This window comes from Larus michahellis, chromosome 5 (assembly GCF_964199755.1).
Source record: "Larus michahellis chromosome 5, bLarMic1.1, whole genome shotgun sequence".
Classification (NCBI taxonomy): domain Eukaryota; kingdom Metazoa; phylum Chordata; class Aves; order Charadriiformes; family Laridae; genus Larus; species Larus michahellis.
The window spans coordinates 73,907,336-73,922,745 of record NC_133900.1 but is presented as its reverse complement, the minus strand read 5'-3'; the positions used below and the strand labels follow the sequence as shown (position 1 = coordinate 73,922,745).

The window sequence follows — 15,410 nt, the reverse complement described above, 5'->3', positions numbered from 1 at the left end:
ATAAAACAGGAAAAATAATAGAATAAACAGACTGAAATTCAGCTACGAGAAGGTTCTTAGCACAGTCGCCTTCAGAACTTGCCCACCGGCCCCCGCAGAGAGCCAGGGCCGGGCTGGCGGAGCGGTGGGTGCTCTGCCCGAGCTGCGCCTCAGCCCCTGCTGCACCTCAGCCCCTGCTGCAGCCCGCGGGGCTGGGGACAGAACCAGCACCTGGGTCACACGTTCGGCTCAAACCCTGTCCCAGGGACACACCAAAGCTCCCTGTGCTCAGGAAAAGCTATGGCTGTCCGCCACCTGCGAATGGTTAGCACCAGTGTGGCTGCTGTGAAAAAAAAGAAAAATAAATTAAAAAATGTTAAAAATTTCATTTTAAAAAAAGCAGGTTTTCTTCCAGGTAATAAAATATCGCACAACAAAAAGTGAGTTAAAGCTGCTCTAGGTGTAGCTACAAAGTTTGGGGTAGTTGAAGGTAGCTGCTTTGATTTGTTTTAACCTGACAATCAAAAGTGCAAATGCTGCGCTTTCCTTCGGGACATCTGGAAGGCACCTGTGAGATGATCATAAAAAAAGCTTGTTTTCACAATGGAAAAGTCAGGTCATGCTGTGCCTAAGTGCAGGAGCGCAGAAGCATGCAGGGGCCTCCTGCCGTCTCCAGTGCTAAAAAAAAAATAATAAAAGAAACATTCAACTGTTGAAAAGCAAAGGGAGAGTGATTCGCTTGCGCCCTTCGTTTGGCACCACTTTAGATATGGCCAATTAACATTTTGAAGCTTTTACTAAAGACTCACTACCCTCATCTCCCCCCCAGGAAAAACCAGCAAGTGATGACAGCAGGCCGCCCTTAGATATTTCTGATGTTTGTCCACAAAAAGGAAAAAAAGATCGGGTTTTACACAACAGCTAATGTTAACACTTGGACTGCTTGTCAAAGTCCTCTACAAGAACACAACCTATAGCGGACAATTTTAAGCAACACGCACCATCAGTGAAACAACGCATCAAGAAAAAAAATCAAACGTGCATGTTATTATTTTATCAGTTCCAGTGCTACAAAAGTACTTACAATCTCAGCGCGGAGGAACTTTTAAAAGGGCCTAAAGTTTGAAGGCAGCCCACAGGGCCTGGCACTTTTGAGACCCAGATGAAATCATCCTTCGTCCAAGTTAAGAACTGAAAGCCTCACCGAGTAGTGGGGTGACCAGGCTTGTAAAAAGCCGCGCAATAGCAATTTCGGTGTCCCAGAGGTGTGGTGCAGCTGGGCCCGGCTCTGAGAGGTGACCGCCACTCATTCCTCTGGTTATTTTGACGCCACAGCTTACAGTCACAGGGGGGTTTGGAAGATCTCACTTTGAATGCTTACAGCTTTTGTATGATACACGTGCAAACTCCTGCCAAATGCGCTGGTAGGGTCTGCTCCTGCAGCAGAGGCAACAAGAGGGCAGGTCGCAGGCCAGTGCTGTCCCCCAAACTCCGTATTACGGTGATAGGAAGGGGAGAGAGCTGAGCCCTGCGCTCCCTCAGGCCCCAGAGCTCCTCCGCGAGAGCTCAGTGTACCTCAGCCCTAGAGTCATGGACCTCTAGAACCACAGAACTGCTCTCTGGAGCCGTAGATTTAAGGTGCAGAAATATTCAAGTGAGAAAATAGAAACAAAACGAGTATTTGACTTTAAAGGCAGAAAAGCACGATCCTGGCCTCCTCCCTTGGAGCTCTTTACACCAGGAGAACATCTGCTAGGAATGATTGGGGTAGAGCCCAGCCTGCCTTGGGGCTGTGGAGTAGAGCAGAGGACTTCACTGAGTCCCAGCAAGTCTGTTCCTCTACGATCCTGCCCTTGTACCAGCTCATCTCCATTTTGCATCTTCTTCCTGGACACCTGGCAGTACCCATGGCTCATCGAGAAAGCCAAGATATTTCACCCAGGACACCTGGAGCCCACTCCCTGCAAGGTACCCCCTGCAGCAAGAAGGATGCTACAGATAAACATCTGAAAAGCAAACTGCAAACCAACACGCTCAACATGATCTCTTAGAATTTGACTGTCTGCCATCACTTCAAAGGTCCCCACTAACCTTGTGTTAGAACTTACCCAAAATATTTTGTCATATGTTGAACCAAATTAAAAAAAAATATTTGCAGAAATGGCTGTCATCACTGGCCCCTTCCACTGTTTTTCTTCTCCAGGCTAAACAAAAAGGATCTTTTTCTCCTCACTAACACTGGGGATGGAGTCAGCCCTCATTACATTCTACCTTTCGAAAACAGAACCGTTGTTAAACTTTCGGTAACATGTGGTGACCTGCATTTGAATGAACTTAGCATGCCCTCGGTATCTGCCCTGCGTAGCAGCAGCTGCCTCAGACCTCACAGCGTTTGTTTAAATTCTTTCAGAGATCTCAAAAGATGTGGAACATGCAATGTTGATCATTGACATGGAAAGCTCACGGTTCAATTAAAAAGCAGAGCCCTCGCCCCTAACACGGTGCCTAAAAATAAACACACAGATCTTGGCAATCTGAAAGCAGAAAGATTTAGAAAGAAACAGAACCAAAAAATGGGCTCGATACTAATAATTCATTAGCAGCTACAGTTTGAGAAAACTGTTTATTTGAACAGGTGCTAGTGGATACAAACAATTTCCTAAGTTCCTCCATAAATTGGCCGTGTAACTTTTTGGGGAGGGAAGTAACAAGGTGGCAGTATTTTAGACAGACTGGAATCCAGAAGTAGCCAGATGCCCCTCAGCCAGCTTTTGTGCAGTGCAGAGCGGTGGGAAACCAGCAGAAGCGGGACATCTCCAAGCCAGAGGAGCAACACAGCTCAAATGTGGGACATGCAACTGGCTACACCTTCCTTTGAGCAGCCTTTAGAGATACTTAAGCTGTTTATTATAAAAGTCTGGAAGAATGTAAAAACACCGGAGAGTGAAGAAGAGTCATGTCGTCAGCTAGAAGCTGCTATTTGTAAGAGAGGACCTGAGGACAGACTGGAGCTACCCACGGCCGCCCGCAGACAACTCTGCAGTGCAGGCATGAGGTAGAGTTTCAAGTCAGGCAGCCAACATCCAAGTTGGGTGAGGAGGAGCAGTCGTCCACTCAGTGGGGAATGACGTGAAACAGGACATGGAGACAAAAAGGAGGGATATGTAGCAGGAGGATGAAGTATCATGGAGAACAACAGGCTGCACCAGGATTCCCTCTTTTTGTGGAAGACGAGGGAGACACATGACACGAATCTCATCTGGGCCGCTCTTCTGGTGGCTAGAATTGTGCTTGGCCAGCACTGCGCTGGCCCACACAAGAGCCCGGTGAGCAAACTGGACCACGATGGCTAAAACAATTACTCAACACACATACTGGAGAAGTCTTGCACCAAGCCAGCCGGTGACAACGCTACATCCCAGCTCTTCTGCTTACTTCATACTTCAGCAAGTGGGGAAGCCCAGGAAACGCTGGGATTTTAGGGTAGCAGTGCAAGGGAGCAGGCTGGCTTACCTGAACTGCATCCTGCAAATCCATGTTCAGGGCATGTCCTGTCCATAACACCAGGAGGTATTATGCAATGTTGCATACAAGAAATAAGCAGTATGCAAAGTCTACTGTGTGAAGAAAATATAAAAAAAAACAACCCAGACATTTAGATCTTGAACATCTTAATAAATTATTGAAAAGCTTTATAAACAAAAAAGCTAAAAGCTTTTAAGAAAAGCTGAAGAAAACAAAACCACAGCAGAGCATAAATCAGCAGTTATTACTCTTGGGTTTAAACAGTTAGCATTCCAGCTTTGTAAAATACATCGAAGCATCTTCTTCACGCAAAACAGAACTCAAACCTGCTCTGTGTGCTGGAGAAGCAGCACTGCTGCCCTCTTCAGAAGCACACGCAGAGACTGTGGCACATGAGTTATTACCACCAAATGCGTCTGAATTAGTTTCCTCTGACGAATTCAGAAACACGGTCTTTTCAGAGTTCAAGCCATTTGTATTCCCAGGCTCATCCTGAGTGTCTGGTAAGAAGGCGGTGTCCTCTACTAACCCATCTCCCGAACAGGCCTGAAAAGGTGTTTTAGATGTTGGCGAAACACTGGCATTGCTTTCTTCCTCCAGTACAGCACCCGTGGCTGAGCTGGGAGACCCAGAAGCAGCCTGGAACTCCACTCTACAGTTTACAATGCCGTCATCTTTCCATCTCCTAATGGCTTCCCTCTGCTCCTCGGGGGTCAGTCTGTCAAGGTGCTTGGCTCTCAACACTGGAGACGGAAACAATGTTCCTTGGAGAACTCTCAGCAAGTATCTACAAAATAAACACAGTTTCAAATAAGCTGTTTAGAAGCAGAATCAAAACTGTTTCCAGCCACGCTAAAGGAAACCAAACACGATTCAAGTAACCCCGAGGCTGCAGCAGCCTCTGGAACAGTTTTTGCAGGTGCCGTTTTGTGAACATAAACTGTTAAGGCCAGCAGCTGCATCACGAGATGTTTTAAAACTGGCATTTTCAAAGACAGCTACTGATCTCAGGTGCTTCCATTTTTCTGTCCTGGACACGGTTCTCCTACAGCCCAGTTCCTGCGGCAAAGTGCACTCGCCACTCCAGTGAAGGGCTGGGGTCCCAACGGCACTGGAAGTGGAGCTTTCTGTGCCCAGCCTCAGGCTCCAGAACAAAGGCATCAAAATCAGCGTGTGGTTTAGAGTTTCCCTGGCACTTCAGTGCAGATATAAGGAGTTAAGAGCTACTGTGGAAAAAATCTGGCCTAGAAAAGGTCATGCTTCCAACAGAGAAGCTGTTTATCCCTGCTGTTTTGCATTGATAATACAACACTAACACAGCCCTGGAAAGTTGGGAAGAGTAGGCAGAGCATCGTTTTAAAATTCTTAACTTTTGCAGGAGCCAGAGAATTCACCAGAACCAAGAATAAACATGAAGGCAAAGGCCAAAGAAAAAGCACCACATGCAGTAAGAGGAATATGGAGCACAAGTGATGTTCCAGAATAATATTCTACGAATAATTCATATTAGAACTAACTGGAAACTTAGTTTGGGCAGAGGTTTTAATCATAGATGTTTGCAGTGGATTTTCAGACAACAGGGCATCCAACATCTGTCCCTCCATAGGAGAACTGCTCCGTAAAAACTTCAGTGAACTCCCCAGTCTCACTCCCTCGGGCTAGAAGGTGTAGAGCACCCTTTAGCTTCACAGTCCCCTTTAGCTTCACAGAGGGGCGGCTTCTCAGCACCTTACAAAGGATTACATCCGAAATAAGCAAGGAAAAAACCCTACATGTGACAGCAGCAGTTCCCTCATATGCACTTTCACTTCAAACCACTGAAGCAGAAAAGCTTGAATTAGCCACAACAGCTACAAATCTTCTGAGGTATTGGCACAGGGAGAGTGCAAATGACTCAAAGAGTTTCACTGGGAAGTCTAAATACTTTGCCTTTAACTCACCGTGAAAAACACTGTCTTCAAAACTGAACACCTGTACGTGGGAAGCAGTCACCAAGCTGAAAGCTTTCTCCTACCGAGGCTATCTACAGCCCTACCAAAAGGTCCTAGGACAGCATTTATCTATTTAATTGTCATGTGAGGGAAATGTACTGTGTGTGGAAGAAAAGGCTCTGCTGTCACCACCTGAAGCCGAGCTGAGAGCAGGGATGGGGAGGGAAGAGCACACACATTTCTTGCACCTCACGGTTTGTCCTTCTGCTCAACTGAAGCGTGAACCAGAGCTATCCATCACAATCTCCGATGAGTGTGGCAAAACCCCGTCTGACGTGCTTAAGAAGCAGATCAGGACGTGTTCAAAGGGGACTCAAACGCTTGGTGGCCGCTGCAGGCACCTACAGCCACAGCTCTGCCCGTGGCACTGACAACTCACACGGCCTGGACTGCAGCGCTTGGCCAGAAAGTGTGCTCAGACTGTGCCTAACGGTGTGAAATGATGTCATGTGAGGAGGAAACAGCAGTTACTCTCCCCAAAACTTCTCTCAGTGCAATTCAGTTTCAAGTCCCACTCTTTCAGAAATTATATGAGGGGGAAAGAACGAGACATAACACAGAAGAATAAACAAATTAGCACTGGAGGCACTTTGCTAATAGTCTGCAGATTTGAGTTCAGGCAGTGAAAGGAAGGTGGCTGTGGCTACTCAACAGAGCTAGACCAAGAGTTTGACAAAGTCTCTTTTACTGGTTTTCACACAATTTTTCTCTGTTGGCTCGCTCAGCTGTCTCCCTGTCAGCATGCTGGTGTCTGGGACCTCCACCCAGCTCCTGCCCTTCCAGGGTGAATGAGTTATCGAACTTGGGGCTACGACTTCTTCAGTGAGGCAAAACACTTGAACGTTAGGCACGGCAAAAACACAAACCAGGAGCCCTTGTGAATCTAGTCAGCGTGTTTCCACTCCACAAAGAAGCCTGTACATGCAGTCTTCATTCTAAATATTCTTATACATATTCATGACATCAATTTCAAGCAGAAATTGCTTTCACAAATAAACACAGACTAAGCACAGTACTTCTGTGTGTAGTACATGGTCAACTTTGATCACTAATTTAAATGATTTGTGTATAAACTCTGTGGTTACAGAGATTACTGTTTTTTATCTCCAAAGACAATTTTTAACATAATATAAATCATTTAATATAATCCAAATTACAAAAGAAATTTTTTATTTACTGAAATTTACTTTGAGAACATGTCACCGAGGAGCTGTTCTCACATGCCTTGGTCCGGTAAAGTTATGAATTTTTCCTTACACTGGTGATGGCGGGGGAGAGAAGACCTCTAGCCAGAGAGATTTATAGCATCACTGACCCAAAGAAAACTAAATAACAACAATCTGCAATTGTAAAACAGAAACGCACCTGGGTAGCAGAGCAACACAAGTAGTCAGGAGGCAAACTAAGTAAAATACCGGATCTGTCATGTGCTTTTCCATGATCCAGTAAGGATTTGATGGTGGGTTGTGCGTTTTGCAGGTGGCCCCAAAAGCCAGAGCGAAGACAAAGTAAAACAGGATGCTGCCAGCTATAACTACTGTATGTATCCACGTCTGCAATTCAGAAAAAGGAAAGAAATGAGATTTAAGCTGTAAACAGCAAGACCTGTAACACCTGTATGAGTGTACGCGTGAATGCATGGACAGGCACGCACTCTTCCTCCAAGGAGAGCTGCTTAACGTAACAGAGCATAGATCTGTTCAGATAATATTCCTAATTTCATACAAAACATTCCAGGAAGAATGGAGCTGCCTTCCTACAGTTCACAGGTAACCCAGCCATTTCGGTTTTTTTCTTCTACTAAATCTTTTGATTCCTTTGTGAAAGACATTTCTTGTGCCATTTGCCTCAGATGACCACCTCATCCACTGGCAGCAGAAAAAGCCTTCTCAAGCAAGGAGGCGAGATCTTCACGTGGCACCACCCCCTTGCTTGAGACATTGATTCACGGTTTTACATCGGAGTTTTCTGTAATTTTACACCTAAATGGCTATAATAGTTACTACAGAAACAACACTGTCATTGGTCTGACAGCTCACATTCAAAACCACCAAATAAAACCCATTTAAGTAATGTTTTCCTATTCAGAGTGTGGAAACACTCATGCTACCCATAAATGTCTCATAAAGACATTTTTATCACTGCTGCCAAGCTCCCAAAAGAACAATGAAAAGATTGAATCAAAACTTGAAATTTCATCCATTATGAAACAATCCTAAAAAATATTTTTCAAAAAAATGACAGAGAAAAAGCCAATCTGTGTCCTACTGTAAATATTACTGTATTGTCTTTAATATTATGCAAAATAGCCAAGTATTACCCTCGTAAGGGCTGTAAATTTATCCATGCTAATGCAGATGCTTTAGCTTGCACAGACTTTATTAAAAACTGGAATAGCATTTCTGTAGCATATCGGTTCTCTAGTTCTGGCACCAAAATATACCTCTGAATTGTTTCTCCTGGCCACAGAGCAGATCATCAGTTCCAAGCATTCAAACTCAACAGTTCATGTTGTTGTCTTTGAGATGCAGGCTTTGGGAACTGAGGAAGGCTCAGTAGACCACTGGCTGGTTTTACCATTTGCAAAACTAACCTGGCATCCCCCAAACCACTGGACTCTAACGAGGCAGGATCCTTTCACTATTTATAAATAATTCTGAGGCCAAATTTTGTTAATTTTAGTCATATGAGTAATTCTATTGGCTCCAATGACAGATGCATTAGGAGAGCTCACACGGACACATAAAATATTTAGGTTTTGGCCATTTTCTACTTATTCTGTTCTGTATATGAAGCTCGCTCTTCCTCTTAATTTTAATGAAAGCTGTATGCACATACTCTGCTAGAAATATACTCTTTTGGAAACAAAGTACTCACCACAGACTTGCACTCAATGAGAAGGTGAAACAGTATTATGAAGAGCGCTGCTGTGTTTATAGGGTTTCCAAAAGAAAAAACATCTATGTCTGAGCCGTAGTACGTCTGTAAAGGAAGACAGCGGTCAGTGGAATATATTCTTTATGTATAGTCCTAATACACAAAGCGGCATCAATAGTTTCAATACCATACGTATTTGCATGCACACAGTTCAGCTCAGTTCCAATGATGATCCTGTTAGGACACATTTATATACAAGGAAGTAAAAATCACACACTTCATTTTATTCTCTAATTTGCCTGACTGATTTGCCAAAACGTACAAAAGAATTTCATATCCAGCACTTACAAAGTAAGGCACAAAAAAGCAAACGAGACTTTGGTAAAAAGCATCCAGCAAGGTTATCCAGAAAGCTGACGGTAAGTAAGCCTGTAAGAAAAAAAAGATAATGTCATTGAAACAAATGGAACAAATTGCTGCACCCTTAATTAGCATTAATTTGGACGTGGGGAAAGATTATCTGCAGAAGTAATTCCAGTTAGTTTCCCAATGAGGAGGCATCTTTTGTGTTATGATAGTATGAATGAAGAGCTCACTCTGCACATGGAGCTAACACTTAGTATTTACATCAGCAGCCACATCTGGGAGCTCTGATCTTACAGCGGTTTCTGCCAGGACACACTTCCCAGAGCCGTACCTGAGCACTACGGAAGGGAGAGGGCCAGGGGACAGGGAATTACCCTAGCAGCTTGCCATCACTGAATGCCAAGTCACACTTTCTTCTATCTCCACCCCTTTCTTTTTAGTACGTGCGCTTCTGCCTCTTAATTTGTGCCGGCTGACTGCTCTGTGCAGACCCGACTCCTCTGTGAGCTCACTTAACTCACTCGAATGCGAGAAATCAATTCACTTTGCTGCCGGAATAACACACTGCTGTTTTAGTGAGTCAAATCGGCTCCTGCAAGGATCTGATGGGACAATCAAGCTGGCATAGGGAAGGTAGTTTAACTGTGGGTGAAAGCAGGGAAGGGGAAGAAAAGAAGGGAGGAGAGGAGAAGGAATGAGCCTTCCTCATTCAGTGGCAGCAAGCTGCCATGACAGCTCAACCGCTTAGGAAAGAAATCATGGCTGCCCTGGCTCAGATACATCCCATTCCTTCAGGCACTGAATTGAGACACAAAGAGGAGCAGTCTGGTTTCCCAGGACTTCCTCTACTATTAGTGGAGAGAGATGGGCTTCTCCAAAAAGCCATTCAGCCCTCACAAGAGCTGATCTGCTCTCTGGAGGGGGTGTGGGAAACGTATCTCCTAATTTGCCTGTCAGGGAAGTTCATTAAATTACTGAAGATGAACCCAAGTTACTGTCCATTTTTATAGCTTGTACAGAGCTGTGCACTTGCGATGTCATGGTGCAGTATTGTGACACTACGCCTTTTAAAGCATTTCTCTTTCTTCTGTGCTGCACTTAAAGCAATTATTTCACTGTGCTCCCATGCAAGAAAGGAGATGTTATACTACTTAACAATTCAACTGTTACAATAAAAATGTTATTTTAATTGTCAAATTTAAAAAAAAAAAAAGATAAAATTATGCTAGAATTCATGCTAAGCAAAGCAGAAACCAGGAAAATGCTTACTGATTTATATAATTTTTATTTAGAAACTAGTTTTCTGTGCTAAATGTTTGGACAGAATTTACTCACAGATATGATGTAGAGTGTTTTCAGATGGGAGACAAGTGCCACCCGCAAATTCCAGAACATAAGGGGAAAGAACCCTGAATGACAGAACGTTCTTGAGGATTATTTGAATGGAACCTGCTCTGGTTCTTACCCATTCCTCAGTACTTTGGCAGTTGAGACCCTTAGATGACAGTGAAAAAACAGTGTCTAGCGCCCTTATCTTTAAAAGCAAGCCCAGATGCTCAAAAGAAACCCATTTGGAGGAAGCATGTTGACAGCTGAGGCAGTGAAGGAGGTGAACACACTGGTAATGATGTTTATCTAGTACATTGCTTCACCTGAAGTCCTTAGTTTCTCTTATCATCCAAATCTCTAATAAAATTGTGTGTATGGCTGAAAAGAGTCTACAAAATCTTTTGAAAAAACAGCTTTTATTTGTGCACATATTGCACAGGCCTAGATTTTTTTCTAGTAGAGAAAGTGGTTTTAAACTTCCATGTTTGCCTGATGTGAACCATGAAGGAAAGAAAGACAGAGATGGCTCGAACGCTGACCATTTCAATTTGCTTCAGACGAACCATTCGTCAACCTACCACAGATTTCTGGCTCATCGTATACAGTTGGGGGAGCTGCAAGAGCATCTCTGCAGACACATCTTTGTCCAAGACGCCATAAATGATGGGTGGCACCGATGTAAAAAGGAGATTGAAAAGAATCAAGATCCAGTAGTCAGTCATGGATGTGCCTGAAAACCCGCAGAAGAACTGGTACCAGAACAGGAGATTCACATAGGCCTGAAAAGTCAAAGATGACATGATAAAATGTTATCTCTAGACAAGCATTTTAAAAGCCAGCAGGAAAACAGGCAAGATCTAAGGTCTGGTTACAGTAATCTGTGGAAAATTAAGTATAAATGATGTGGAGTTCATGCCAAGCCCACGCTTTGAAATTGTATTTGACTAGCACACAGCTTTACATTTCAAAACTGGACATGACTTTTTTTAAATAGCCATACTGCCATCACATTAGTAACACCCGTTACCCACTGCTTAATCAAATCAGACAATGGCTTTGAGTGGGAAATTCTATCCAAGGAATGAGTCTCTGGTCTCTGCAGACATAAGTGGGAAACTGAATTGTTTGACATAAGCTTTTTGAACCCATTCACAGTAGAAGCTAAAAATAAAGCCCCACTAAACCCTTCAGCGTTCTCAAATACGCAAACTGTGATTTCCTTGGAACGGACAGCTACATACCACATTCTTGTAGAAAAAGTAAAGCACCATGTTGGTAAGTCTGGTATAACACCAGTGACCATGAACAAGCAGCAGCTTCCTGAGGTGTCTAAACTGAGAGATTGCGAAGTCACTTGCCATCACAGCCTGCAATGCACATGAAGGAAAGGATATGTTATAACCAACCCTTTAAAGAGAAGCTTCAGATGCTGCCAAGTCAGCAACTTACCTACTGTTGGAAACTCTCATTTTATGATTTTTTATACATAGTGCTTACAGTCTTATCCGCACTTAGCTCTGAGCCCCTCCATACCATGTTTTACACTAACACACAGCTCAGCCCAACACAACATAGGTGGGAACATGCCTGTCTCTGTTCTCACCACACAACTGCACAGAAATCACTGATGCTCGGCTGCTTGTTTCCTGGCAGGACAGGAGTAACAGCGAGTTCGGTGACAGGCAGCAAGCTCTCTTGTTTGGAATCTGCTCCTGGAAGAGCGCTGAGGCCTGGGTGTGAGCTCAGGCTGCAAACTCTTGCTCGTGTACAGTAACGGACTGTGGGGCACTGGGTCTCCAGGCTAAACTCTGAACAGATTTAAAATGGAATCTGATGTCATTTGCAGCTGTCTTTGTATACACTACCTGCATGCCTTCTTGGCCCGATATTCCCACACCAGTATCAGCCACCTGGATCATACTGACATCATTGGCGCCATCACCTACGGAGAAAAAAAAAGGGGAAAAATCAAAACTAACCTCTCTTATTTGGAATGCAACCTGGAGGCAGCTTTGTTGGCTATCACATCGCCATGGAGGTGGCAGGAATTGCTCTCTACAACTACCTGAACGGAGGCTGTAGCCAGGTGGGGGTTGGTCTCTTCTCCCAAATAACAGGCGATGGCACAAGAGGAAATAGCCTCAAGTTGCGCCAGGGGAAGTTTAGATTGGATATTAGGAAAAATTTCTACACCGAAAGGGTTATTAGGCATTGCAACAGGCTGCCCTGGGAAGTGGTTGAGTCACCACCCTGGAGGTATTTAAAAGACGGGTAGATGTAGCGCTCAGCAATATGGCTTAGTGATGTTTTTTGTCAGTGATGGTTGGACTAGATGATCTGAAAGGTCCCTTACAACCTAGGCAGTTCTGATTCTATGATTCTAATACCAGACACTTCAGAGAAAAACACTTTTATGGCCAACAGTGCAGCCTACAGAAAACTCTATGGAAAGCAGGATTAGTAAGCAGAAGGCCTGACTGAACAGCGCTATATTCTCCAAATAGATATTAGCTGTTCATTTTGTCAGAATTTAGTTGGTGTGCTGGAACAGAAAATATGGGTGTTTGACATCACAGCCAGTCATCTCCCCTCTCCCTCTCTATTTTGGGGAGTTGTGATGGAGAATAACAAGGAAAACCCCCTTACTTGCTCCTTTGGACACGTTACTTAACACTGTGCATGGCTGCTGCTGTTCTTGTTGCTTTAGATTATCATGAGTACATTTACGGACAAAATTTGCTAGTTCAGCTGACTAACTTCATTTTATGCCAGAGACAACTACAATTCAAAGGATTATCTTACAGAATTATAGAATGGTTTAAGGTTGGAAGGGACCTTAAAGATCATCTAGTTCCAACCCCCCTGCCATGGGCAGGGACACCTCCCACTAGACCAGGTTGCACAAAGCCCCATCCAGCCTGGCCTTGAACACCTCCAGGTGTATGGCTCCAGTGAATTTTGTGACAGACGTTCACAAAAATATAGGAGAGAAAAAACTGGCTTCTACTTCTTTTCAGAGAAGAGAAGATAACCACAGGACTCACCTACAGCTAAGGTCATTGCCTTTAGCTTATTCCGCACCAGTCTGACCAGGACACTCTTCTGCAGTGGCGTGGCTTGGCAGCAGACTACAGCCCGACATTTTTCTGTGAGTTCCAGGAAAATATTCTGTAGACTGTCATGAAGGACATGCTCTAAAGACCTTCCATCAATAACCAGGCCTGCACTGCACCCTGGAGCTTGGGTGGAGGGACTTGCAGAGACATTCCCAAGTTTCTGACTGTTTTTTTTTTTTGTAGAAGTATTCTTTTGGATGCCTTCTAGAATTTTGCTCATCACCAAGGCACAGGCATCCTAATTAAAGGCAAGAGAAAGGCAACTTATTAAGTACTGTTCGTGCTCTGGCTCCCATTTGAACTTATAAAATACATATGGAGAAAAGGTGAAATGCTGCCCTTGTGTAGCATATCACTTGAATCCAGAAAGGCTCAGACATGAGGCTGAATAATCCTTTAAAATCACAAAAGATGCACTCTGTTGTTAATAAAAGGGCCCGTGATTTAACTTTGCTTAAATAGATTGGCTTGTGTGTTGTACTAGGAGAAGGGAAAAAAACTGAAGCAAATCAGAAAATGTTCATAGACTAGGAGAAAAAACAACCATTAAAGATTCTGTAATATAAATACAGCTTTGATAGAAGACTTGTGCTCTCTACCTTTCTTTCATCTGGCACGCAAAGCCAAAAGTGCATTTCAAGTCAGATTATAGGTGAGCTGCAATGAATTACTGAAGAACTGGCCTTGTGGAATTTTTTACCTTGACAGAATCAACATAATCGCCCAAAAGACTCTCGATATCAATATACGTAATGCATGCTATATAGAAGGAAATACATACTATTAAATACTCTTATTATTTTACTTTGAAATACAACAGTAAAAAATCCTGTCTATCATTTCAAAGCCCAGTTAGAGGGAGGATGAGCACTTCCGCAAAAGGGGCTCAGTTCTCACTGAGACAGACACTCCTTCCTCAGTAGGAAAAAAGGAAGAAAAAAGAAAAATCGAACCCCAAGCTTTCCTCAAACACAACTAAACGGAAAATCCTTTCTTTTTCACTTTTATTTTCCCCACAGTTACCACTTGCCACACAATCTTTTATGGCAGATACAAACTGAATTTCTAAAGTAACATATAAGCAGAGATAAAAAGAAAAATGAAAGGATCCTCCGGTCCCTTGGAGAAGTCTTAGATTTCATGTCTCTGCTCGGAGGAGAGACATTTCATATGTCGGCTTTACCAGTTACTGCGAGTAATTTCTCTCCGAAGAAACCCAAAATTGGTAAAAAACAAGAATTGAAAAACAGCTGATTATAAGCGTCCACAAGGGGACACAATGATCAAGTAGGATTCGACTTGCCATCCAAATCAGCAGCGTTTTTAATCACTCTTTATCGCACGACACAGTTATTGGGTAGTGGGGAAAAGGTGGCTTTTTCTCTGATAAAATTGTTGGCAGATTAGTGTTCTTGCATAGTGTGCGATGTACTTTAATGAGACAATTCTTTGTACATTTATGCAAGACAAGCAGGGTTGAGGACTGTATTACACAAAGCAGCACAAAACTTAATTCAATAGAATTTGCATGACAATAATTCTTACATTGCTAATATGCGTTAGCTCACAGCCGTTTGAAATCTCTAATAACATGTGAAGCATGTCAACCGTCAAACCTACCACAAAGAGGAATTAAGCAGTCTATTCAACTAAAATAATTAATCATCATTTAGGGACAATATATAAAGAAACAGATGTTACATGCATATAAAGGATTTCATATTTTACCCGCAAGGAAGCAAACTGTCAGTTTTCCAGGTTTTTTCACCTTCCAATAAATTACGTTGTCTTTGGTCACTTGGGAAAGCAGAGAACATTCTATTTTTTTGTATTGCCCTGTGATATAGCCTGACTGAATTATTCACCAGAGTGGGGGGGGGGGCGGGGAAATAGAAGAGAAGTGTAATTTTCCACTCACCCTACTCTGTGATTTGAGAGTGAAGATTCTGTCATCTGGCTCCAGCAGTTTACAAGCATAGGCAATATTGACAGCTGTCTCTCTCTTGTCACCTGTCAGCATCCATATTTTTATTCCAGCTTTCCGTAGTGCCTGTATTGTGTCTGGAACACCCTCCTGCAGGCGATCTTCAATGCCAGTGGCACCTTAATTTAGATAAGCAGGAGGATTAGTGCTGCTCTATTTACAAAACCAAAACACTACAAGAGTGAAAGGACAAGATGGTCCTCCGTGTGTACCCACATCCCAAAACAGACACCCTTCTGTGAC

At 43.4% G+C, this 15,410-nt stretch overlaps 1 protein-coding gene across 11 annotated transcripts in view; it reads right to left on the bottom strand.

The window, feature by feature from the left end:
- Positions 1-2,575: 2,575 nt before the first annotated feature.
- Positions 2,576-15,410, bottom strand: part of ATP10D (ATPase phospholipid transporting 10D (putative)) — a 48,480-nt gene continuing 35,645 nt past the window's right edge. For all 11 annotated transcript variants that reach the window (XM_074587978.1, XM_074587986.1, XM_074587983.1 and 8 more), the window contains 9 exons: positions 15,102-15,286; positions 13,112-13,421; positions 11,933-12,009; positions 11,309-11,434; positions 10,646-10,846; positions 8,721-8,801; positions 8,373-8,477; positions 6,861-7,048; positions 2,576-4,291 (listed from right to left, as the gene is read on the bottom strand). In XM_074587978.1, the coding sequence (XP_074444079.1) occupies positions 3,769-4,291; positions 6,861-7,048; positions 8,373-8,477; positions 8,721-8,801; positions 10,646-10,846; positions 11,309-11,434; positions 11,933-12,009; positions 13,112-13,421; positions 15,102-15,286 (1,796 nt within the window). In that variant the 3' untranslated portion in view covers positions 2,576-3,768. The remainder of the gene's footprint in view (positions 4,292-6,860; positions 7,049-8,372; positions 8,478-8,720; positions 8,802-10,645; positions 10,847-11,308; positions 11,435-11,932; positions 12,010-13,111; positions 13,422-15,101; positions 15,287-15,410) is intronic.